At 52.9% G+C, this 25310-nt stretch overlaps 2 protein-coding genes across 2 annotated transcripts in view; both read left to right on the top strand.

Annotated features, from left to right (window-relative positions):
* LOC306660324 (transforming acidic coiled-coil-containing protein 2-like) overlaps positions 1-21598 on the top strand; it is a gene marked incomplete at its 3' end in the record, with an annotated part of 155470 nt that extends 133872 nt beyond the window's left edge. Inside the window, 11 exon segments of the mRNA XM_079138430.1 lie at positions 1641-2910; positions 4648-4683; positions 6573-6633; positions 7721-7922; positions 14290-14351; positions 16464-16576; positions 17611-17693; positions 17696-17781; positions 18969-19109; positions 19963-20020; positions 21549-21598. Coding sequence (XP_078994556.1) covers positions 1641-2910; positions 4648-4683; positions 6573-6633; positions 7721-7922; positions 14290-14351; positions 16464-16576; positions 17611-17693; positions 17696-17781; positions 18969-19109; positions 19963-20020; positions 21549-21598 — 2162 coding nt within the window.
* Positions 21599-21902: 304 nt separating this feature from the next.
* Positions 21903-25310, top strand: part of LOC306660336 (transforming acidic coiled-coil-containing protein 2-like) — a 46062-nt gene continuing 42654 nt past the window's right edge. Inside the window, 2 exon segments of the mRNA XM_079138452.1 lie at positions 21903-22169; positions 23935-24071. Coding sequence (XP_078994578.1) covers positions 22051-22169; positions 23935-24071 — 256 coding nt within the window. The 5' untranslated portion in view covers positions 21903-22050.

Raw genomic sequence — 25310 nt, 5'->3', positions numbered from 1 at the left:
CGCTGTGGAGGAACCATCTGGCGGAAAGAGCTGAGCCGAGAGGCTCCCGTCAGGAGCTCCGGATTTAGGACCCGCACTCCTGGCTGGGCCTGAGGCCTGGACTGGCTCGTCCTGTTTCCAGGTGTTCTCAGTCTGAGAGGTGCTTGCTGAGTCTGCAGGAGAGTGTGAGCAGTCGAGGGGAAAACAGGGAGGCTGGAGGTGTCCCCGTGTGGCAGTCCCCCACTGCCCGGTGGGCTCTGCGCAGCCCCAGGAGCGAGGCCTGCTTGTGAGCCATGCTTGGTCTGGGATTGCAAGAGTGAGTGTGGACGGCTCGGAGCCAGCTGTGGGGAGATCCCAGTGTGGGCATTTCCCAGAGCTGGTTTGCTGGGGCCAGGCGGGGCGCCAGTTTCAGCAGATGAAAGTGCAGGGCACCCGTTAAACTTGAATCTCAGGTAACCAGTGATTGGGATGCAGACTTACTAAAAGCCACATTCGTTTCTGTGCAGTCAGATTTCACCGGGAGGGGGACCACGGCCACAGCCCTGGAAGGGAAGCACACCCGGGCTACCTGCCGTCACTGGTGCCGCGTTTCCCTGTCCCTGTCCTGCACTCTCCCTGTGAGGAGGCCCTCCCGCCCTGGGTCCTCTTGTCCAGTGTTTAGTTTCCTGGATGATCATTTCCAGCCCCCTTGGACGCTTAGACAGCTGGGACCCCACAAGTGCAGGAGGGTGCCACCTGGTGCCAGCAGAGCCCAGAGTAGCCACCGGAGGCCAGGGCTGGTCGGAGCCCCACGGAGTGGCCGGGCGGGGAGGTCGTGGAGCGCCATTTGGCCGACATCTGGTACGTCTGCAGCATGTTGGGAGCAGTGTCCTTGGCCAGCAGTCGCAAGCAGAGAGGGAACCACAAAGAGGAGGGCGGATGAACAACTGGCAAAGGACAGGTGGGCAGGACTGCTCAGGGGGTTCTGGTGACGCCTGGAGGGGCAGATGGCAAAGGGCACACTCAGTCCTGCTGCTGTCACCGGGGGCCTTCACGTAAAGGCTCTGACTCTTCCTACCAGTGGTTCTGAGTAGTCAAGAGCTGACTGGCTGTGCTGCCTGTTCCCCGGTCCTGCTTCTTGTCCTTCCTCCACCCACACTGGCCTCTTCACTATTCGTCTAACAGACCCAGGGTGCTCCTGCCCCAGGGCCTTTGCACTGGCTGTTCCTTCTGCCAAGTTTGCTTCTTCCTCAGACATCCACCTGGTTGTGCAAGACCTCAAGTCTGGTCTTTGCTCAAATATACGTTGCCTGATGACTTTATCTAAAACGGTGATTCCCCTGTCCTTGCTCTGTTTTTCTCCCAGCACCCATCACCATCTGACAGTCTGTGTTGTTATTTAGTTGTTTCCTCCAGGAAGGGAAGGAGGGCATCTCCTTTGCATTTCCTTTTTGAATGCTCAGCATGGTACCTGGTCCCAATCAGGCACTTGGCAAATGTGTCTTGAGGAAACGGAGCCCCAGGGTCTGGAGCTAGTAACCGATGGATGGGGATCTGGGCCCAAGCAGGGTGCCCTCTATGGGGCTGGGGTGGCCTGGGGACCAGAGTCTGTGTTCTGGAGAGGGGGGTCTGGCGCGGGGGGGAGGCGTGCTCCCAGGTGATGGCTGTCTCCGTTTCCCCAGGATGTGGCTCTGAGACGGCGGCCCTCCCCGATGGCCCACGCAGCGACTCGGTGGAAGGAAGCCCCTTCCGTCCTCCGCACTCCTCCTCCGCCGTCTTCGACGAGGACAAGCCGATAGCCAGCAGCGGGACTTACAACCTGGACTTCGACAACATCGAGCTGGTCGATAACCTCCCGAGCTTGGAGCCCTCGGAGTGCAAGGCCAGCACTCGGAGGAAGTCCACCGAGTCCGTGGCCCCCTCCAAGTCCACGCTGTCCCGCTCCCTCAGCCTGCAAGCCGGCGACTTCGACGGTGCTTCCTGCTCGGGCGGCCCCGAGGCCGCGGCCCTCGCCCCGGACGCAGGCAGCACCGGCTCCTGCAGCGCCTCCAGCACCCTTAAGCGAACTAAAAAGCCCAGGCCGCCGTCCCTGAAAAAGAAACAGACCCCCAAGAAGCCCCCGGAAACGCCCCCAGTGAAGGAGACCCAGCAGGAGCCAGCGGAAGAGAGCCCCGTCCCCGGCGAGGAGTACCTGGCATCGGACACGAAGTCGGAGCCCGCGGCCACGGAGGGCTCGGGGTCCGCCTCGTCGGAAGAGACGCCCCTGGAGCCTGCCTCTGTGCCCACGGCCGCCTGTCCTGTGGACCCAGAGTGTGTGGCTGCCGGAGGTGGCAGGGTGCAGAACTCACCCCCTGTTGGGAGGAAATCGCTGCCTCTTACCACGGCCCCCGAGGCCACGGAGGCGACCCCGTCGGATAGTGGGGGACAGGAGGACTCCCCAGCCAGAGGGCTCTCAGTGAGGCTGGAGTTTGACTATTCTGAGGACAAGGGTAGTTGGGACAACCAGCAGGAAAACCCCCCTCCTACCAAAAAGATAGGCAAAAAGCCTGTTGCCAAAATGCCCCTAAGGAGGCCAAAGATGAAGAAGACCCCCGAGAAACTCGACAACACTCCTGCCTCACCTCCCAGATCCCCCGTTGACCCCAGTGACATCCCTGTTGCTAAAGGTACCTACACCTTTGATATTGACAAGTGGGATGACCCCAATTTTAACCCTTTTTCTTCCACCTCAAAAATGCAGGAGTCTCCCAAACTGCCCCAACAGTCGTATAACTTTGACCCAGACGCCTGTGACGAGTCCCTCGATCCCTTTAAGACATCCTCTAAGACCCCAAGCTCACCTTCTAAATCCCCAGCCTCCTTTGAGATCCCAGCCAGTGCCATCGAAGCCAATGGAGTGGATGGGGACGGGCTGAACAAGCCCGCCAAGAAGAAGAAGACGCCCCTGAAGACGTAAGTTCAGGGGTGGAGGTGGTGAGGATCGGGGGCAGGCGGGGTGGTGCTGTGGCCCTTAGTCCTGGGCCTGGGTAGCCTTCAGCTGCCCTGACCTGGCGCTGTTCTGTGATGGCACCGTGTTTGCCACCATTTTTACCAGACAGGCAGGAAGTGTGTTCCCCTTACTGTCTGAGGCCGTGCGGTAGCATTTTCCCATCCTCAGACCCCCAGGGTGTCAGGAGCCCTTGATCTTTCACTTTAATGAGTCAGTGATCTAAAGCTGCTTCTAGGGGAGACCTGACCTCCAGAGGGTGTGGGAGGCCCTGCAGAAGGGGAGCTGTCAGCCTGGGAGACCCAGCCCCTCCCTATGGGTGACTGTGACCCTTCCCCCTGTTTAGCACGTGTACCACCTTTTGAGGGGAAGCCAGGAGAGGTGCCCTGGAAAACACTGTGCAGGTGTATGGTGTTTGTTTCTTCCTGTTCACAAGTCCAGCCTAGCACCCCGCACGGTAGTGGACTCCAGGAAGCTCACAAGGGAGAGGGTAGCCTGGGCCCCTCCCTGCACCCGGCCAGCCGGTCTCTTTGTCTCCCTCTCTCTCTGGCCAGTGTTTGCAGACAGAATCCAAAGGCCATCTAAGTCCAAGAGAGATCAGTGAAACCTACAAAGAGTAGGGAGACCCCGCCATCTCCAGGGAGCTGTTAATGATGGAGTCTTGTCCAGACGTGTGCTGAGTACGTTGCTCTTAAATCCTAGCTGTAGGGCTGGGGCTGTAGCCCAGTGGTGGAGCACTTGCCTAGCATGTGTGAGGCACTGGCTTCCATTCTCAGCGCCGCATATAAATAAATAGAAAATAATAAAGGTCCATTGACAACTTAAATACACACACACACACATACATATATATTTAAATCCTATGTGTCTGCACTCCAGCGTTCATCCCAAGCCCCGGCTCTGGCTTGGCTGGCTGCAGACCCTTCCTAGGACTCTGGGCCACGTGCAGTGTGGTTGGCTGCTTAGACTCTGCTGTTGTCGTGGGAGGCATCGTCTATAATTTAGCAGGACTGCAGAGACCAGTCTCCCAGGAGCAGTGCAGAGGAACAGGTCACAGTCCCTCTGGGTCTGCTTGGTGTGAGCTGTAGGGTAACCCACTTACCTCCCGTGCTGGGCTCCCCCACGCATTGAGCATCTGACAACCGGGGCTTCCTGAGAAGAGGTTCCGCACAGCCCGCTTTGGCCTTGTATCACCCTGCTGGTGACTTGGAGGCTATTCTGGCCACAGTTGTGGACTTTTCTTAGACCAGTTCCTCAACCAGGCTCTTCCTAGCTAGGCCGCAGGACCCACGCTGGAATGAATCTGAAATGCTCACCTGCGAAGCATGTCCCTCTTATCTTTGGAACCAAGGTCGACTTTTAGCCACATTCTCTGATAACCTGGTTTCATTCTGTCCCTAGCCACTTTGTCCTTTGATCATCAGAGCTAACAGGTCGGGAGGCTGAGCACGCGTCTGGTGGTCTCACCCCTGGTGCAGATGGGGGTGTTGGCTTGAAAACTCCTACCCCATAGTGACGAAGCTCTCAGGGAACCAGGGAGGGCCCTGTGCCTGATCAGAACCTGGAGAGGTAGCTGTTCCCCAGAGGCCCTTCTGCAGCGGGCGACCGCCATATCCTAGCCCGTTAGGAAACAGCTGTCTGCAGATCTACCTTTTTTGTCAGTTCCTCTGTCTGTCTCTCTTTTCTTTGTCTCCTTGTCTTAGGATGGTTGAAGATGTGATGTCTGTGTGTTCTCTGTTGTAAGTAAATTTAATGCAATCTGCCTCTCACCGCTGTGCTTCCCCCGCCTTTGTGTCTGCTTGCAACCCCTTGGGTTCCTCTCCGTGCTGCTGCCGATGTATTTTTGTGGTGGGCCCCGGGAATGACAGGGGCCAGGGTTCCGAGGTCATTTCTCCGTATTGGAGTGATTAGCATGGAGAGACTGCTTGGCTGTGAAAACGTGATCATCCAACCTACGCCTGCTTGTTGGGAATGGAAATTTTTTTCTCCCTGCATACTGGATGCCTTCGTCTGAAACCCATACTTTTTTTTTTTTTTTTAACTCCTCATTTCATTCTTTGATTTAAATTGGGCTGGCGGGCGATTGCTTTCGATAGCACCGCGGCTTTACGCTCACTGTACAGTCAAAGCTTAGGCAGAGACTGTCCTCGCCAACGTGACGCATGACCACTTGGATCATTCCAAACTGAAGCCCTGAAATGTGGGGGCAGCTCAGAGTGAAGCCCACAGCTGAGAGCCATCGCCAGGCTGCCCTGGGCCATGCCCTGGGTCACTTAGGTCCCAGCTGAGTATCAGCACGCCTCATCTGCCATCTGTGGGTCAGGTGTCAGTGCAGCTGACCACCTGTGTGCCTCTGCTACCAGCAGGGCTCTTGAGAGCAGCGTCCAGGGCTCCAAAGTCAATGGCTTCTCCCTGTCCTTACAAGTGAAGCTGTCCCGGACCTGAGGTCTGCCAGCGCCAGAGTAGAGTGGGAGTCTCTGGTTTTCTCTGCCCAGGGGGTTTCGTGAACAGTTTTGAGCTCTGTAGCAATTTCAGAACACACGGTAATATCGGCATGAATAAATACATGCCTGAAGCAGTGGTTAGACTGCTTTTATGGCAAGGGCTGTAAATGTGTTAGTAACCATTTGTAGTGGTTTCCCCCATGATTAAATGCCATTGTTGGAGCATTTTATGTGAGCAAACACAAGAAAGGAGCGTGGGTGACAGATTTTCCTGCCCACCCAGTTAACACCGAAGGCGGGGGAAGGTGGTGGGATCTAAGGTGAGGGATGACCCTCCCCACACCAAAACCCTCGCTTTGCTGAAAGGGCCTGGAGACCAGGAGGCAGGGACCAGTCTGCAGGGTGGAGAGGGCCTCCACTCTGACCGTGAAATGACCCCTGACTGCCCAATGGACCTGACAGTACTGTTTATGCTAAAGGTCATCCCGTTTTCCCAGGGTCTGCCTCCTTGACCCTTCTGGAGTCTGATCCCACTCCCCCCTATATAAAGGAGCAGAATGGGGGAAGAGGCATAAATCTGGTCTGTTAACCATGGTTAGAAAAAACATTAAAAATCATCTCCCCCTCTTCCCCCCACCCTGGCCCTTCCTTTGATCAAGGTTTCGGAGCACAGGAATCCCTTAAGCTTCAAACTCGTGTGCACAGGACAGATCCTGCACATTCCTTCTGAGGACCCAGAACTTTGTATTTCTGCCTGGGCCCTGTGGCTGCTCATTAAGTGCTGTGTGGCCTTGCCCATGTGAAAACTGGATCCCGTTCATTGGTGTCATGAGCCGAGGGCCCCTCCCCCAACCTCAGTTGGCTCAGACATTCCTGGAAGAATCCAGATGAATTAATCTGCTCACCGAAAATTTGCTTTGTAAAATAAGAACGTTTAGTTAAATTTAGCTTCATTTTCTGGGTCAGCACTCCAAAATGGCATCTCTTTAAAGATTTGCAGCTTGATGGATCTTTCCCTTGGGGGTAAAAATAATATCTGTTAAAAAGTCCCTGAAACTGTGGGCGTGGACGTCTTGGGCCATGTTGGGGTGGGCTGGAGGTGGAGTAGCTTAGGCCTGCTCCAGGTTGCTTTGGACGCTCTATAGCTCTGTTAGTTGTGTTTACATTTTCCATTCTGTTTCCAGTGACACATTTAGGGTGAAAAAGTCGCCAAAACGATGTCCTCTCTCTGATCCACCCTCTCAGGTACAATGGTCTTTGATTCTTGTGACTTTATTGCTCTCTGGGGTGGGGGGAGTTAACACCGCTGTATTTTTGTGACCCTCGTCAACAGAACTCTCCCTTCGGTTCTTTGTAGGCAGGTTTCCAAGACCCTCCTGCCTCTTCCACAGAGGGTCCCTTGGTGTTGGTTTTGATCCCGTCACTTTTGCAAAACTCGGAGTGTGTCCCAAGACTAGGCAGAAGTTCAGGAAAAGTGATAGCTGTGTTCTATAGGCAGAACGGTTCTGGTCCCTTTCCCAGTTAACCTGCTGAGAATACTTACATAACTGTCAAGCTGAGAAGGTCTTTGAGATCAAGAAATGCAGAGTAAGAAATTGAGACACAGAAACATGTATCAGGAGCACTGAACTAACTAAGCCCCCAAAGGCGGAGTGGGGAGGAGCCCTGCCCACGTGGGGGCATGGCTCCCTCCTGAGCCCCTCTTCCTTAGTATTCCTCTTCCAGAGGCCAAGGGAGGTTGTCCTAAGCAGGTTTGCCCTGCCATTCCCCGACCCCAAAAAGCAAACCTCCTGACCCTCCACGTCCCGATGAGCAAAAGGCCCTGTCCTACCAGGGCTGGGGCTGCAGGAGGCACCAGGAACCCAGCTCAGGCCTGGGGCCCCAGTGCAGGCAGCCGCTCAGCTCTCACACTCCTGGGTTCCCACACCACTCGGCTCCCCCTCTCCTGCAGAATGGCAGAAGCCCCCCTTTCTGTCCTCCTAGGCTGGAGGATTGATGCTGCTATGGAAGCCTGAAGGCCCGGGCAGCGTAACCTGTCAGCGTAGGGATAAAACCAGCAGCGTCTCAGATAACCAAGACACCACGTCCTGTGAGGGGTTTTTGTTTTTTTTTTTAAACCCACAGTCACTCCTTGAAGTAAACATCAGAAGGGAGCTTTGTAGAAGGACTGTGTTTCCTAGAGGGGTCACTTGGAGCAGTCTGAGCAGACGGGTTCAGGGAGCTGGGGGGAGGGTTTTGGCCAGGACCCATCCTGGGTAGCGGGGCTCCAGACGAGAGGCACAGTTATAGACCAAGACTATGAGAGAAGAGACAGCTTTGCTTTTCCTTGCAGGACCCTACTCCAGCCGGGACACCAGAAACACCACCGGTGATCTCTGCAGTGGTCCACGCCACAGATGAGGAAAAGCTGGCGGTCACCAATCAGAAGTGGACATGCATGACGGTGGACCTGGAGGCTGACAAACAGGACTTCCCACAGCCCTCGGACCTGTCCACCTTTGTAAACGAGACCAAATTCAGTTCGCCCACAGAGGGTAAGCAACTCGGTGGCCAGCCGGAACCCCTCCCTGCCTTGGAGAATGCTGCCTCTAGGGAGCAGAGGGCCAGCAAAGGCCCTTCTCACCCAGGTAACTGTTATCATGATCGCTGTGACCGCCTGCAGGCTGCTCGTGCACTCGAGGCTAAGGCTGTGTTTTAAAACTTGATACTACCTGTCCCCTGACCCCATGGTGCCTGCTAAGAACCAGCCTGCTGCCTCCTAATCCAAGTCCTGAGAGCCCACCAGAGCTTGCTTATCCTTGGCTTTGTGGCTTCTGTCCCTTCTGTGACTTTGAAAAGCATTCGTCACAGCAAACCTCCAGTGTCCGTCAACTCACTTGGGGGTCTCTTGGTGCCGTTATTGTTCTTAGCCCCCACAGGATGGCCAGACAGTCTGGCCACCTTTTAATCAAGCCCCAAGCCACAGGTTCACCCCAGGCTTGCTCCTCAGTGCTTAGCTCCTGCGAAGCGTCCCCAGCACTTGGCTTATCTCAGGATTGTCCTTCATCCTGGGTTCAGTTTGTCTAATTCTTTGCCTTGAAAAACTCACACATCTGGAGTCAGCCCAGGGAGGCTGGGTGCAGACCCAGCACTGATGTCTACACCTGCACATTGGCTTCCATCTTACTTTCTCAGGAGATCCAGTGAGAGAGCCTTTCTCAGGAGGAGCGAGTCCATTTTCCCTGACTGATGTCCTCAGTGTCCCCAGGCCTCACATCCCTTTCCTCCTCCGACCTCCTTGTGAGACTGGCAAGCCTGGTCATGGTCAGCATTTCAATTCTGGCTTTTGTGATGGTTTTGAATTTTATTTTCCAAGATTTTGATTTCTGATAACTTCATCACCACAAGGAGGGTCACACAGGAAAGTCCAACTCCATTTCTTTGCTGCTACGAAGGAACCAAGAGCTCAGTTAAATGGCCTCCTCCTTGCCCATCAGGTGGGGCAGTGACAGAGGGGCAGGTGTCCTCCTTGTAACTCAGGATGCTTCTCTGGAGGCTCCTGTGTGGTCCAACCACTCTGGGTGGGTTGCTGGGTGCCCGTGAGGTCTCAGGGCGCTGCCAGTGTGCGTCTGTGCTGAGATCCAGCTTGTAATGGAAACAGGTGTCTTGGGATTGAGGGTGCGCATCCTCTCACCCCACAAAGCTGCCTCTCTCTGCCTGACAGTGGAAGGATGATCCAAATCATATGTATTTGGACTTTCTGGTTTTACTTTCTGCCAGGTAGAGCCTTTTGGGAGGCAAACACTCAACCACCTGAGCTCCATCCCCAGCCCCGGGCAGAGCCTTTGGTTAGCTGTGGCGTTGGCCCTTGGCTTGGGGTACAGGAAGCTTCTAAGCTTCTAAACAAAATACATGCACTTTTTCAGGCCTGACACCACAGGCCCTGGGCCTGGTCTCGGCCTCCATGTAGCTTTGTTTACCCTGCACCCACACCTGAGCCATGAGCCTCCCCTGGCACGCCCTCTCTCAGGCAGCGTCTGCCATGGCTGCCGCCCCTTCCCCTGGTTTCCACCTTTCCTGCTCCACTTGCCTTTAATGCTTGGGCCACTGGGGCACTTACCCAAAGGAAGATGCATGTGCACTTCTTTCTTCCCCATGTGTCTGTGTGTTTCCTGAAGGCAGGACCCTATCTGGGGCCTCTCTGTGTCCCCATAGCACCCTGAACTAAAAGAGCTAAAGATAGTTTGAGATAAAGGAAGTACAGGGCGGGCAGGTAACAGCCTCGTGTTAGCACTGTTGATTTGATCTTTGCGTGGCATTGCCAGCATGAGTGTGGGGGCCCCAGGGGCAGAGGTTCTGTGGTCCAAGAGCCTCAGGGACATTTGGGCATAAGCATTGGACTTGGCATTTGAGAGCACCTGTGGTTTCCTGCTGGCTCACATCTCTTAAGCTGGACAAGAAACTTCTAAATGCTGGGGGGCTAAAAAGAACCTTTAGAAACCACCCTGGGCTTGGCACTGTGGATAAGAATAAAAAAGCCTTTGATCTTGGGATGTGTCTCTGGTGTGTTTGGTTTTATCATCAAAAACCAAATACATGTGCTTTTTTCTTAGCAAATGATAAAAATCCTAATAATGCTTTTAAAGCTAAGAGGTGCCTCATCCAGTGGTAACATCTGTTTGTTCATCTGACGTACTAAACACACAACTCACCAGCTCAGTGATATTTGACAGTTGTTTCTGCAACAAGTCAGCAAGTGGATAAATACATAAATTTGATACCAACCTCTGCTAAACATGCCTCCTTAGAAAACAATTATCAAAACTTGGGAGGTCACGCCTATGGTTTTAACTGATGGGTGATTGAAAACTCATCACCAATGTAAAGACTCTACAGGGGCAGTTTCAGGAGAGGCTGCCCTGCATCCTCCTCTGGAACCTGCCCTGGCTCCCTCTGCATCTGGGTGTGGAAAATGGATGCAGAGCCTCTTACAGGATCTGCCCTCCAGTTACTTTAATAAGATCAAGTTCAGCAGTCCCAGACTCATACCGGCTGCTGATGAAGCCACGCAGGGTTGCAGCTGTGATCAGAGACTTTCTTAAACAGAAGATGCCAAGCACAGGAAAGTGAAGGGTTGGGTTAGAATAACAATCACCGTTGGAACACATATTCAAGTCCTAATCCTTTAGTACTCTGTGTGATTCTGTACTAGTTCTATAGTACAGTAGCAGGGACTGTCACTGGCTCGGCCTGTACCATGCTGAGTCTTTTGCATATGCAATTTCATTTCCTCCTCCCTACCCAGGAGAATTTCCACAGTTCCCCACTTTAAGAACGAGGAAAGAGACCTGGCACTGTTAAGGGACTTGCCTGTTATCTCAGGGCTGTTGGCAGGGAGAACCAGGTCTGCCTGACTTCCTGCCATGCTGCTGATGCGACATGGACCATGCTTCCTGCCTTCCCTGTAAGAAGGAGGGTGTGGACTAACTGTGTTCCCACCCGGGTGCACTAGAGCAGTGGTGAAAAGCTTCAGGGTCTTGTGGATACTAGTTTAGAGCAATGGCTGGGTGCCTGCCATACCACGTGTGAGCTGTAAAACATCACCTCACTGTGGCGACTCTGATAACCTCCCACTGATTAATGACTTGGATTGACAGTTACAAGTGTTGGGCCTTGTTTAATGAAGGCCTTTCTTGCACAGTCTTTTCAAGCACACTGCTATGGGAGCAGACCTAATCCATGCAAGGCCCCAGGGAGGGCAAGCTCAAGGATTTCTGTCATTGGCTACCAGCCTCTGGGGCCTCATCTCCTTTTAGTCCTAGGACACTAGGGTGGAACTGTCGTGTACACTTTCACAAGTCATGTGGTCCTTTGGTGGTCACCCCAGTTTCCCTGCCCCCTTTGCACAGCTGTATGGGCCCCTCTTTCCACATCCAGCAGAGGGAAGGCATCCCTCTGCCTCCTGGGCTACTGCTGTCACAGGTGTGTGCCACCGCACCTGGCTCTAATCTGATTTTATTTATTGGTGGATACCAATAGTCTATTGTGACTGACGGTGAGAAGAGAGATGGTGAGGAAATTGGGAGCAAGCCACCTCTTCCCTCTCTGAAGGGCCATTTTCTTCTTCCCTGAACATAGTATCATTTGTATTCAAAGTTCCAGAAAATACTGGCAATGAGCAGTAATACATCAGATCGCAATCCCTTCCGCCTGTTACCTGTTGTAGGGCTTTTCTCTCACACGTTTCATCTTAGCCAGCACAGTGTGGCACTTTCGAGCTCCGTCTGAGACTCGAGTGGACAGGTGTGGAGCAAGCCGGTAAATTGACTTCCTCGGTCCTGCTGGCCCAGGGGTCTTCCCAGTCTCCCAGTGAAGCTTCAGCATTTGGAGTCAGAGAAAAACCAGCAGTCAGGTCCTGTCTGTGTGCCGCGTCCCAGTGTGCAGTGACTGCCAAGAGCAGTCCTTGGACACGAGAGGCCCTTCAGAAAACGCTGTGGGCCTCCAGCCAGATGTGGCCTGTGCCTCAGCGGCTGGGCTTTCCAGGAGCTAAGATGATGCACTGGAGTAGCCCCTCCTGGCCTGCCGTCTGCATGTGGCCTGGTGCAGAAAGGGGCTGCAGTTGGACAGGGCCTCACCCCCTCTCCTCCCCGTGAGGATTAGAATTTAAAGCAGATGAGCGAGATTTCTAAAGCCAATCTCAGTAAGATGAGTCCTCAGAATACTGACATCACCCTGTACTGTCAGGCACTGTCTCTGAAGGGACGAATTGGGGACACTTGACAGATGGAGGGGAGGCAGGTAAGTGAGCCTGGTGACCCCGAATGCACCCAGCCTCGGGGGCCAGGGAGTGAGCTGCGCATCCAGGTGGGATGCCCCGAGGAGAGTTGGTGACCAGGTGTGGGGCACTTGTCGGAGTCCACAGGCTCATGGTATCCCTTGCTTGTTGAGAGCCTCACGGCTGTTAAATAAAACAGGGCTGTATAATGCTTAGGGGACACTAATGATAAGCTTGGAAGGAGCAGCTGACTCAATATTATCTCCCCAGCTCTAACCAGCCATAATAAGACAATAAAATGGTATTCTGGGATCTCATGCCTAGAAAACCATACACCTGGCAGAAGCCCTGGGAATCCTCTTGTGTCCCCACCTGCTTCTCAGGTGTTGAGGCCTTCATAAACTAATACTTCCAGGTTGGGGCAAATTCACAGCAGTCGGGGTTGCTTTCCAACCGACCACTGGTTTGTGCTCTAGTCTCTGCACATCTCCAGGGTACACTTTCAGGAGGTGAAGAGTCTTTCTAATCATGCATCTGCAAAACCAGCATCACCCATGAGCAGGCGTGCCCGCTAGAGGGAAGCTCCACCCAGCAATCAAGGGATTCTGGTGGTGGTGTCCGCAGGCTGAGGTTCTTGAGTTGGTTCAGCCCAAACCACACATGCCTGTAGGTTTTAAGAAGTCTCCCAGGATGATCCCACCTTAAAGCACATACTGAAGAATCATTGTTTCCGTGGCGCCTTTGGCCACACGCAGAAGTAAAGGAGCTTCACACCAGAACTGCTACTTACATTTACTTTTATCTAAAACATAAAAATAAAAATTGAGGCCTCGAGTTAGTCAGCTTTTCATCACTGACCGAGATACCTGGCTCAACGACTTAAAGGAGGAGACTTTCTTTGGGCTCATGGCGCCAGCTTCCAGTCCATGGTCCGTCGGCTCGTTGTTCTGGCCTGAGTTGAGGCAGAACACTGTGGCGGAAGGCCACGGAGGAAGAAAGCTGCCTAACTCATGGCAGCCAGGAAGCAGAGAAAGGGGGGAGAGGAAGAAGAGGCCCTGGACAGAGGTAGTCCTCGTGGGTACAACCCTAGTGACCTACTTCCAGCGACACCCCACCTGCCCCGTGGACCACCCAGTAGTCCATTCAGATTATTAATCCCTGATAGGGTCAGAGCCCTCATGTGATCTAGTCATCTCCCAGAGCCCAGCCTCTTGATACCTCTGCATTGGGAACCAAGCCTTCGACCTGTGAGCCTTTGGAGAACATTCTAGGATCCAGCTCCACCAGGCCTTAAGCTTCACGAATTCCACTAGTGCTTAATATAGTGAGGTCAGTTGTCACATCGTGATTTCTTTTCAAGTAAAGCAGTATCTGGTAGCTCCATATTATGGCTTCTGCAAGAACAGAGTTGCCCTTCAGGTGCATCTACTACCATACCTGCCATGCCCTGGTGGGGTGCTGGACAGGGAGTTTAGTTAAGCAGGCAGAACTGAGTTTCCGTGAGGTGCCTCAGGCAGGCTGTGGAGTTTCTAGTCTCCAGTAATTGTTCGGGAATTTTCTTTGCAAGCCCAAAGCCACCAAGTTGAAATAAGTCACGTCTCTGCCTAATTGGGCTCTAGTTAGTCTTTGTATTGAAAATCTGGTTTGGATCTGCCCTGTAGACACCTGGGAACATTCAAGTGATTTGCGAAGCTTCTCTTATGAGCAGCACAGGAGGAACAATGATTCCTGTCCTTCCTTTGCTCTGGAGTGGAGCTGGGGTTGAGATCCACAGAGGACGGTATAGGACCAGCTCCAAGATGTCATTACGTGTGCTGCACGTGAGAGTTAGAGAGAAAGCTGTCACCCAAGATGCACATGCTATCTCAGCACAGTGTTCAGGTCTGCCCAAGCCCGGCCTGTGCCTGGTCTCACTATTTCCGTTCCTTGGGGGCTCCTCAGATTCCCTAATGGCAGAAGTCCCCTGCGAGCAAGAAGTTCACCAACTCTGCCAGCATCTGGGCTGCGCCTCCCTGTTGTGTATCACAAGTCCCTGGTCAGTGGGCCTTGCCAAAAGCAGAGCCTTGTTCCGTGCCCCACCCTGGCTAGGCTGGTTCTTTCCAGCTGTGTCTGAAGCACTGATGATCTCCCCTTGTGTTTCTTTGCAGAGTTGGATTACAGAAACTCCTATGAAATTGAATATATGGAAAAACTCGGCTCCTCCTTACCTGTAAGTTCTTCCTATGCTTCCACTTGTTCTGAGCGTGCGGAGACCTCTCCTGTGCGGACATCTCCAGCTCAGAGCCCGTGTGGGGCCTGTGTGTCACAGCATCCTGGGTGCTGGTGAAGGGGGCCTGGGAGTTTGAGATTTGTACTTGAGTCCTCGTCATTTGTATTTTTTCGGGAGAAACTGATGAGTTTTCCTGCAGTTACTTCCCTAGACCCAGAAAGAGCTGGTCAAAATTTCTTTCAAAGTGGGTGGGATAGAAGGTTGTTTTAAAAGTGCCCTAAGCTCTTTTCTACAAATTGCAGTTGGCCCTCCCTATCCTGTAGGTCCATGTCTGCTGAATTCAATCAGCGTAGGTCAAAAATGTTCTTTAAAAAAAGTGGGCTGGGGATGTAGCTCAGTGGTAGAGCACTTGCCTGGCATGCATGAGGCCCTTGGTTCACCCCCAGCAACCATCAAAGAAAGAAAAAAAACAACGCATATGTTCTGAACTCATATTTAGACTAATTTTCTTTTCATTATTCCTTAAATAATACAGTATAATAAGTTTTTTACATAGCATTCCCTTCATATTAGGTATTATAAGTAATCTAGGACTGATTTAAAATATACGGGACTATGTAGTGACTATGCAAATATCATGCCATTTTATATAAAAGACTTAGGTGTCCAGGGGGCTCTTAGAACCAATTCCCAGTGGATATTGAGGGACAATTGTAAGTAACCCCCTTTTCACTTTAAGTGGTTCTGAGCCCCCCACCCCATTTTCACTTTAATGGGTAATGATTGGCAGCTGTCTTCCCCAGCTTAAGTACTGTTGCCTGGGTGTTCTATCCTGGCCGTGACCTCTTTCTGTGCTGTTGTCCAGCAATGTCCTCAGAGACCCAGGGATGCATGGGAGGGCTTGTTGCAACACTGAATGACCCTGGACATGTTGCTCTTATCTTTTCTTCCCATGCGTCATTCACAGATACTGGGGTTGCTGCTTCTAAACTGCAGCAAACCGGAAGGTCAGGCAGGAAACGTCCCGGTCACAGACCGGAATCCCAGCTCCAGGATAGTGCATCATGGGCTTTGTTGTTATCTCTTGATGCATTGCTCAGAGAGTGTCTGCTTCCCCCTGAGGCCACAGCTGTGTCCCTGATAGTTGATAGCACATGCATAAATACGGAGGGGGAGACTCTTCACCACTGAAGTGGAACAGTCCCGTGTGTTGATGTTGTTGATTTAATGGGACCAAACCACAAGGTCCTTCTTGTACACCACCTACTGACGTGTGCATGGCAGACTTTGAGGATGGATTTCATGAGGAACGTGCCCTGCTAGGAATCGTGGAACCACCAGAGGTTTTTGTGATGTGATGGTGCATGCCCAGTGGCCATTGCAAGGACTTCTTTGGAGATCCCCAGAAGGGCAGATGTAGAGTTTCCCCATCACTAAGAGAGGCAAGTCCCCATTTCTGGGCATAACATTCAAGGCCTGGGGATTCTGATATGGTCCCCAGCCACTCAGATCCTCCCCCTTAGTTCCACACTGTACTCCCTCTTGTACCTGTCCAGCCACGCCCCTCTGCAGGCCCCGAATGTGCTTGGACACAGGATTCTGGGCCTCAGCCTGTGCCATGCTCTCTGTTCATGCCCTTTTCATCCCTGTCCCGAGAGGAGCCCCCTCCTTTCACATTGAACCTGTTCCTCTGTCTCTTTTCGGTTCCTCGATGGCAGGGCTTGTCACACTGGGTCACTGCTGGTCTCCTGCATGCAGCTGCGATCAGCGCTAGGCTGGGATCTTACCCCTCTGTTTACCCTCAGTGGCCAGTCTGAGGGTGGTCAGTAAATATGAATGAGTTGAACACGGTGTGGCCCAGCAGGACCATCCAGATCCTCCACCCTTCGCACACGTCCCCACCTGCACCAGTCCCACACCCCTCTTTTCCTCCCACGCCCCTCTTTTCCTCCCACGCCCCTCTTTTCCTCCCTGTCCTTCTCCTGGCCAGCTCTTGCTTCTCTTCCTGGTTGCTTGAGTCAAGTGAACACTTTTCGCAGAGTCCTTTGCCCTCTATGAAGGAGTGCTCTGGTGTCCATCTCCCCAAGCTGACCTGTGACTCTGTCCCTGCAGCAGGTCGATGATGCCCCGGAGAAGCAAGCCCTGTACCTTATGTTCGACACCTCTCAGGAGAGCCCCGTCAAGTCTCCCACCCGGATGTCAGAGTCCCCGACGCCGTGTTCAGGGTACGACTTCTGCCTCACAGTTAGTTAGTTGCCCCCAGACCTGAAGCCCAGCACCCTCACCCTGTGGTCCTGACGTCAGGGGCAGCCCACGTTTCAGTCTCTGTTCACACAGCACACATGTTGGTCTCACGACTGGGGCCCTTTGACTAAGGTGAAATCCGTCAGCAGCTGACTGCGTGAGCCCCACCATCGCCCAATCTACACGCAGCTTTGTCATTGGTCCCACGGGGGACAGCGCGGCACGTCGTTCAGAATCTGGGTCCTGCTTCCACCCTATGTGGGCAGTGTGCCCCGACGTGACTCCCTTGGCCCACCTGTGCCTCAGTTTCCTTGAGTGCAGTGTAATAAACTGGCCACGTGGGATTTAGGAAGATTCAAGAGGGCCCAGCGCCTCCCTCAGCTGTGCGAGGGGCAGGGAGTGCCCGGCTTCCGGGTCAACGCTGTATGGAAAGCTCTTGCCAGGGTGTCTGGCACACGTGACGTGCTGGATACACATATGCTGACATGGATGTTGGCGTTTGCATTTGTCAGGCTCACGTCCTGATGGGGGGAGGTGTAGGCATTGCTTTTAGGACTCCGACAGGCCCCTCCCTGTCTACCTGCTCTCATTTGGCCTCTCAGACTTACTGAGGGCGCTGCAGACCAGATTCTGCTGGGAGGTGAGATGGTGATCACGCTGCTGCAGTGATAGGCACACACAGCAGAGGTGCATCATCTCTGTCTTATAGGAGAGGAAGCAGGATGTGGTGTCGTCACCCCCCCAGAGTGCACAGCCGAGCAGCAGGCCTCTGCTTGACTCCAGAGCTTGTCCCCAGTGGCATCTGGCCTGTCCCTTCCTCGTCAGCTGCTCCTGGGGTGGGTGTGGCTGCCCAGCCTAGAGGCCACAGGGCCACTGGAGACGTGCCCATGTTCTACTGGGGACACAGCCCTGGAGATCCAAGACCCCTTGGGATGCTGCCTGGTTCAGGGCCTCCTGGCTGACCTCAGTGGGATTTCTAAGGAGAAGACTCTAAAGATGGCCTTTGCTCCCACAGGTCAAGTTTTGAGGAAACCGAAGCTCTTGTCAATGCTGCAGCAAAAATCCAGCGTCCTGTTTCACGAGGGCTGGCCTCCAGCCAAAGCCACATTTACAGGTGCCAGAGAAGTCCTCCCAGAAAGAACTGGAGGCCATGGCTCTGGGCACCTCTTCAGAGGCGATTGAAATAGTAAGTAGAGTCGGAGGAGCCAGAGATCGCTGGGGTTGGGCCAGGGCCTGCTGGTGCCATCAGACTCACCTGGCACCTGCTGTGGCCCTGCCCTGACCCCAGACCACAGGAGCCCTCCTGGGGGACCCCACAGCACCGCCCTGAGGCAAAACTCCTCTCCTACCAGGGCAGCCCTGCAGCTGTCACCTTGGTGCTTTAATTGCCCCCAGGCTTATTTGTTTTCCATTTTTCTCCCCTTGGAACTGTACTGTGCTTTGGAGCCACGTCTGGCCAGCCTGTGCCTCTCCACCTTGGTGACAGAGCAGGGGCACCCTCCTCTTGGAGCTCAAGTGGTTTTCCTGGGTCCCAGTGATGGGAGATTTCTCCAGTTGGTAGCCCCCGGGGCCTGTGTTTCCCTTGAGTATGTGATGCACGGGTGAGGGTCTCCACGCATCTTAAGTGGACCATTCTTCTGGGCAAATTTATTTCATTGCCTGTAGTTCCCTCCTAGCAATCGCTCAGTGGGTTTGGAGCCACTGGTGTGTAGTATTTTTGGTCTGTATTAGGAGACTTCATTTATCCCACGCAGCAAACATTTATTGAGCATCTACCACGTTCGAACATATGTGGCAGTTGGAGGCTGGTGGAATACCGGAAACAATAATGGGCAAAACGAGGTCTAGATGTGAATCAGCCTCGCAAATAAATGCTGTGGAGGACTTGTCCACAGAGCACCTTCTGCAAAGTTGGCTTCTGATTTCGAAGTCTTTCTGATCTACCAGAAGGCACTTGTTTTCTTTTGAAATCATCTTTCCATTGTTTAGAAAATCGCCTTTACCAAAACCTTATTTCCTTTGGTATTTACGCTTGGAGCTGTTTCCTTGACGAGTCATGTTAGGTTTTGAAAACCCATCAGCTAGCTTCTGCCTCCCCCCACTGAGATTTCCAAGTAAAGAAGCAAATGGTAACTTGGCTCCAGCCTCTGACCAGGGAGTGAGGGTGGGGAGGGCTGTGCTTTTGGGGAGGGGGTGGGCCTGCCGGTCTCCAGACGTCCACTGGCAGCATGTGGGCGAGCACTGGCAGCTCTGGATGCTTCCTTTAGCCTGAAGGCAGAAATGTCCAGCAAGCGGATGTATGGTCCTTGCCTGGCATCAATGTCACCGTGTTCTCCTCCTTTTTCCCTCCGTGTCCTCTCTGCCGGTGCTCAGACAGCTCCTGAGGGTGCCTTTGCCTCTGCTGATGCCCTTCTCAGTAGGCTGGCCCACCCCGCCTCTCTCTGTGGTGCGCTTGACTATCTGGAACCCGACTTAGCAGAAAAGAACCCCCCAGTATTTGCTCAGAAACTTCAGGTTTGTAGCCAATGTGTGACCTTTTGGGAGTTTGTCAAAACCTCAGTAGAGAATGAACCCCAAGTCCCAGCTGGACTGAGGCAGGACATACTGAGGAGCTGCTGAGAATGTTCCAGATGAAATGTCTTTCCCCTCAAGCACTGATATGTGGTGTGCTTTATCCAGTATGCCAAAATTATATAAAATTATGCAATTACATATTGAAGGAACGATTTCCATTTCAGTTTGGAAACTGGGCCGAAATGGTCATTTTTCAGTTGTATCAATAACCCCAACAGCTGTTTCTGTGATTCATTCACTGAACCAAAGGTATGAGGTCACCACCAAGCCTGGTTGTTTATATGTGCTAGGCAATCTCAGAATCCTGTTGAGATAACATCTGGACTCAGTCTAGCATCTGGAACAAAAAACGATTATCTACTCTGTATTTTAAATTTGACAACTTAATTCGATATCCCTAGACTAGAACTTTGAAAGGAAACCTGGAGAGATGGCTCACAGTCATTTGAGAGATGCACATTCATTCATGGAAAGTGTTGGCCAAGTTCACTTTTTAAAAAAAAGGAAAAATCAAAGACTATAGTACAGTAAAAAATTGGATCCATTTCAAAAATCACTTCATGTTCGCATAGCTTCCCTGTAGAGGCTTAAAAGGGCAATTTTAAAAAAAGGAAATTAAACATCGTTTCATGATCTGCTGAGGTGCCTATTGTGAGAAAGCCAAGCGTGTGTCTCTCCCGAGTACCTGTCATGATGCATTCACATGGTACATTCATTTCTTGGGTGCGGAAAACATTACATCTGTCTTGATGCATCTCCCCCGCGGTCTGCTCATCCCCCACCCCTTGGGCAGGAGGAGTTAGAATTTGCCATCATGCGGATAGAAGCCCTGAAGCTGGCAGTTCATATAAGTAAAAACATGAAAATTTTAACCAAATTGCAAAGGGAAACAAGATCTACACTTTTCCAGCGACCTGACTGGCTTGGGACAGTTCCATAACCTGTTTTGACACAGCACGTCACTGAAGAGGCTGAAATTCAGAGCTGTGTTGGATAGCTTCGACTGTGCTTTGCTGTCTTGAGAGCTCTGTAAACGCTCTGAAATCTGAGAAAACAGCTGGAAAAAAAAAAAGTTCCTAAACTGTCCTACCAGTCGGGAGCCCTGCAGGCTCAGGTTTCTGTGGCTTCTTTCCATCTTCCCCGTCTGCCACCTCACCCTGTAGCCTCGGATTCACCCATGCATCGCCATGTCCTGAGGATGATGTCCTGCAGTTGGGTGGCCCTCCTGCCCCCACTGCCTTGTTGGAGAATATCCCCTGATCGGAGGACAGGCTGTAAAAACACACGGGCTGTTTGTGATGAGCTCGCTGGCGGGGACAGGACCTTTCCTAACACTGTGCAGGAGAGAAATCAACAGAGAGAACGCTGCACTTGGCATCCCAGCCCCAGGGTCCGTGCTCAGTCCAAACAACTTACTGGTTCTCCATAATAGACTCTGTTTATTATTTAAAAATTCTATTTTTTTTCATTGTATATGGTCACAATACCTTATTTGTTAATGCAGTGCAAAGGATGGAATCCAGTGCCTCATGCTTACAAGGCACACCCTCTACCATTGAACTACAACCCCAGCCCCAGCATGATAGGCTTTATAATAAGAACATACCATAAATTGAGCTTGCTGAAAACATTTGGAAGCCACAGAAATAGTGAAAAAGGCACAGATTTTAAAGACAGTTTTGGTTTGGGGCCCTGGTTCTCATCACTTGCTAACTAACTACGTGGCCTTGCGCAAAGTAATTTGCCTCTCTAAGCTGATTGTTTCATCTGTAAAATGGCCTGCTTGCCATTTTTGAAGATTATAGGCAAGTCTACAAATGGGCCCAGTCCTGTGCCTGACACATAACAAAGTGCTCAACTAATTATAGTAATTTTGCTTTTCTTGCTGAGAATTAGAGTCACTATGTTTCATGTTTGGCTCTTAAGAACTGTATATATCGTAGAAATACACACATCATATTTGCATATTTATTTATCTGGGTAACATAGCATATGCCCATCTAGGGAAATATATTTACTTATAATTTAGAAGTTTTAACAGATTGTAATGACAACATTTCTCTTTGTGATACATACTTGTGGCATATTAATTTCCTTTCTTTTTTTTTTTCATTTTTAAAATGTGTGGAGCCTTAACAGAATAATTTCTTACATTTTAGTTTTTTCTAGTTGGGAACAAAAATGAGCCTATGGGAGTTGCCACTGTGCATTGGGGCTCCAAAATGCTGCTTTATTTTTATGTACAGACTCTTTGTGGGTGGACTGTAGAAATTTTTGCTCTTGGAAGTGTTTCGAGCTCCTGGGAAACTGAATAGGAAAAAGAGCTAATTAAAAAAGCTGCCATCCGCCTCCTCTAATTAACTTGCTCTCCCCTCCCAGGAGAGAATTTCGCGGAAATACGAAAACAGGACAGACTGCTCCGGAAGTGAGTGCCATTCCAGTGGCCCACCGTGGCTCCTGGTGTTGTGATGCAGAAATAGTTAGCTGTCAACAGGACAGGGAGCACAGAGGGGCCTGGTGTGCCCTGCCCTGCCCACCCCAGGCTGGGTGAGTGGGGCCCTCCGAGCAGCTGTGCAGCGGGGCAGCTGCAGCTGGAATCCAAGAGCATCCGGCCCTCCCTGCTGCTGTGCTGTTGAGAAAGACCAGGGCTCTTTGTACTCCAGAGTCACGTGTCACCAGTGCCCAGGGATGCAGAAGCCAGGGGGACAGACACTCCGTCCCTCTCCTTGCATCTCAGCTTGTGTGGAGAAACTCACAGCATCTGTGTCTGGCGGTGTGGCTACTGTTTTGGTGATAACGAAAAAGAGATTTAGATCTCAAAGTCACCAGCAAGGACATTAGGGCTGGGGATTTGGGGGACAGAGGCCGTTCTTCTGTGGCGATGGCTTTTGGCTCCTGGCAGATGTGGTCTCCAGTGGAATGGGCCCGGTGGATGTGGACAATAGTGAGCAGCAGTGGGGATCCGGGGCTGCTGGCCCTTCAAGGAAGCTCTGGAGAGAGGCAAGTTGGCTTTGTGCGCCTTGTCAGTGTTGCCCCTGATGCTGGGCAGGGGTGAGGAAGCCAGTTCCCTGGAGCACCCCTGGCCACCAAGGTGACCCAGGCTGCTCCATGGGGTGACCTCCCTGTGTTCCTCATACCTGTAAGCAGATTCTGCAGAACTGCCTGTGCCTACTTCTGTCAGCGTCCCTGTGTGGATGGATCTTAAATTCTCCTCTTGGACAAAAGCTAAGTCCTTTAATATTAATGTGTGTGTGTGTTAAAAAGTCCGTCTCCCCTGCTGTGTTTGCATGAATTAAGTATCTACTCATGAAATTCAATACTGCGCTGGCTTTGGCCCATTGGATCCCATCAAAAGCAGCTCTGGTGTTTGTTCATCTCTTTGGGTCCCTGGAGGGCTTCATGACTAGTTAGAGGAGTCAGGGTCCCTGGGGGCTGGAGGGGGTGACCTCTGGCACTGATGAAATGAGGCTCTCACAAGGGAACTCCCCAAATGGCCCCTTTCTCTCCTCCTGGCAGATCGTGGGGGGATTGGTTGGGTTCCTGGTGCTCTCTGCTGACTGGCTGGCTGGCGGCCTTCAGAAGATGGGGAGGCCAGCCGTGTGCCTGCCTCACTGTGTTGACCTACCTGGCTCAGTGACACTGGTGCAGCCCAGTGTATCCTGGCACAGCATGTTCCCCTCACCTGCCACACGACCCCCGATTATGGTCTCACCAGATTCACCCGCTAAGGTCATTTGTGCCCATGCGCAATCCTAAGTATCCACCCTCTTGAGAGTCAACCTCCTCGTTGCAAATGAACCTGTTCGATTTGGGTCTGTTTAACGTATTCTGATTCTGGGAACCACCACCTGCTGACGCTTCCTGCTGGTCATCCGCACAGCTGAGGTTGGTCCCTGCCTGTGGGCAGCTGGAGCGGATGCACTGCTGCCCTCTGGCTGGCAGACAGCATGAGGGCCAGTGGCTGGTGGAGCCTCATCCTTCTGGCTTAAGATCCAGCACCTGGGGAAGCAGGTGAGGGAGGAGGGCTGTCTGCCTATCTCAGCCCAGGGCCCGGCTTTGGTCCCTGGCTCCCCTGTGTTTTGGAAGGTCGCTTCTCCAGGTGGACTTGTGGCTCATGTCTCCAGGTGGAGAACCTTTCTTGCTAGTAGGCTTTCCTGTGGGCCCACAAGGACGCCATCCACACCACTGGGCTCTCGGGCTGTGCTTTGTGGCTTGGCCTGGCACCTGTCCCGGCTGGCTTGCTGGCTTTCACTCACTGCACAGAGACCCATTCGCTGTCTCTGGTCTGGGGCTCTGGGTGCTATGATATACCAGCACGGCGTGTTCAGCCCAGTGGAGGACAAATGTAGCCTGATGAGCAGGTGAATTAATCTGTGCTGGCAGGTTATGAGGAGCATGGGGCGGGGCGGGGGAGAGGGAATCGGACACTTCGCTCCACGGGGTGGGAATCGAGGGTGGGCAGGAACCCCTGTCTGACACACAGACCTCCTCTGAATTGATGCCAAGTAGTGGGTGCCACAGTTCATCAGGAGAGTCCACTGTGGGTGAACTTGCCACTAAGGTGAGAAGGATGTGTTTGGAATAGAGCTGAGTTCAAAGAACTCATGGCTCAGTCCCAACGTCTTCACCTTTGGGAGTCGTGACTCTCACATCCGTGCCCATGCGGTTGAATTGAGCGGCAAGCCTGAATCCATGGGGCCAGGGTCAGAACACCACGTGCAGAATTGCCCTTGGCCCTAACCTGTCTCTCTCCTCTCTCCTTCAGGAGTTCTGACTCTGAAGAAGCATTTGAGACCCCGGAGTCAACCACCCCTGTCAAAGCTCCACCAGCCCCACCCCCACCACCCCCGGAAGTCATTCCAGAGCCTGAGGTCAGCGCACCACCAGCTCCGGAAGAACCAGGTAACCGAGAGCCAGGGCCCCTGGGAGATGGGCAGTGAGCCTGGTGGTGAACGCTGGAGGGAGACACCCTCCCAGGCTAGAGGGAGAGCACCCCTCAGACTGGTCACGGCCAGCAGCACTGGGCCCTTGACTCTGGCCTGTTTCCTGTGTTTGCTGGGTTGTCCTGAAGGCTAGGGTGAGTGCAGACAGCGGATTGAGCTGGGTGTGCTTTGCACTGGGAACCTTTCACTGGAAGATTCAGGTGGTTTGTGGCTGGGCTTTCCAGCAAGGTCTTGGATTCTACTGTTTGACCCCATGCTCCCGTAAGAATGTTGGGTTTTGTTCAGCTGATGCGACTCTGCACCCCTCCACCCTTTGTTCCAAGAATAGTGCCCCCTCGAGCTGGGGAGCAAAGACCTTAGTGGTCTCCAGGGGACGGGAAGAGTGGAATCAGCCCGAGCTGGTCGGCTCCTCATTACCCTGCTGTTACCCGATTTCCTCTTGCTTTCCCACACCCTCCCTCCCCTGGTAGGAGTGGAAACACCTTTAGATTCTGTTTAGACGTGGTGATTGACAGAGCAGCGCCCACCGGCCCCTGCTGCCCCCGTGGCTGGTGCTGTGTGCTTCCCCCAGTTCTACCCGTGGGGATGATAGTTTAATGAGAGGCCTGGACGGAGGCACGGCCTGCTAGAAATGGCCCCACAGGCAGTCAAGGCCAGGGGGTGCTGTGCTTAGGCCTGGGTGGCTCTGGGCCCCACACCGTAGGACCCCACTCTGACCCTCCCTGGCCCCAGCCCTCCCCTCCTACGGAGCGTGCAGAGCTAACTCCCTCCAGACCTCGCACTTCATGCCTGCAGGCAGCCACTGCAGGTCCACTTCAACCCCAGGCCTGGCCCGTCTTCCCCTCCAGGCCTGTGGAGGATCTGGGATAAGGCTGACCTGCAGGCTGGGTGCACAGCCTGGCTCAAGGCAGCCAGGGAGGAATGGAGCTGGCAGTGGGCAAAGGGGCAGGGAGAAGGCTGGGCCTCCTTTGTGCTCCTGCCCGGGTCAGGAGCCAGGTGGGCTGTAAAATAACATGACATTTGGACCTTGATGTTGATTTCAGAAAGTAACAGGTGGAGTTCATTTGGTCTGCCCTGGGTTTAAGCAGGCCAGTGACTGAAGAAGGCTACATCCCCGGGCTTCGACCGGAGCAGAGGAGGATGGTGAGGCAGTTTGCCAGAGCAGCTGCCTTCGCTGGAACCACACACATTCCATTTT

This window comes from Sciurus vulgaris (assembly GCF_902686455.1).
Source record: "Sciurus vulgaris genome assembly, chromosome: 4".
Classification (NCBI taxonomy): Eukaryota; Metazoa; Chordata; class Mammalia; order Rodentia; family Sciuridae; genus Sciurus; species Sciurus vulgaris.
The sequence above is the reverse complement of the archived record's forward strand: the minus strand, read 5'-3'. Positions and strand labels throughout refer to the sequence as shown.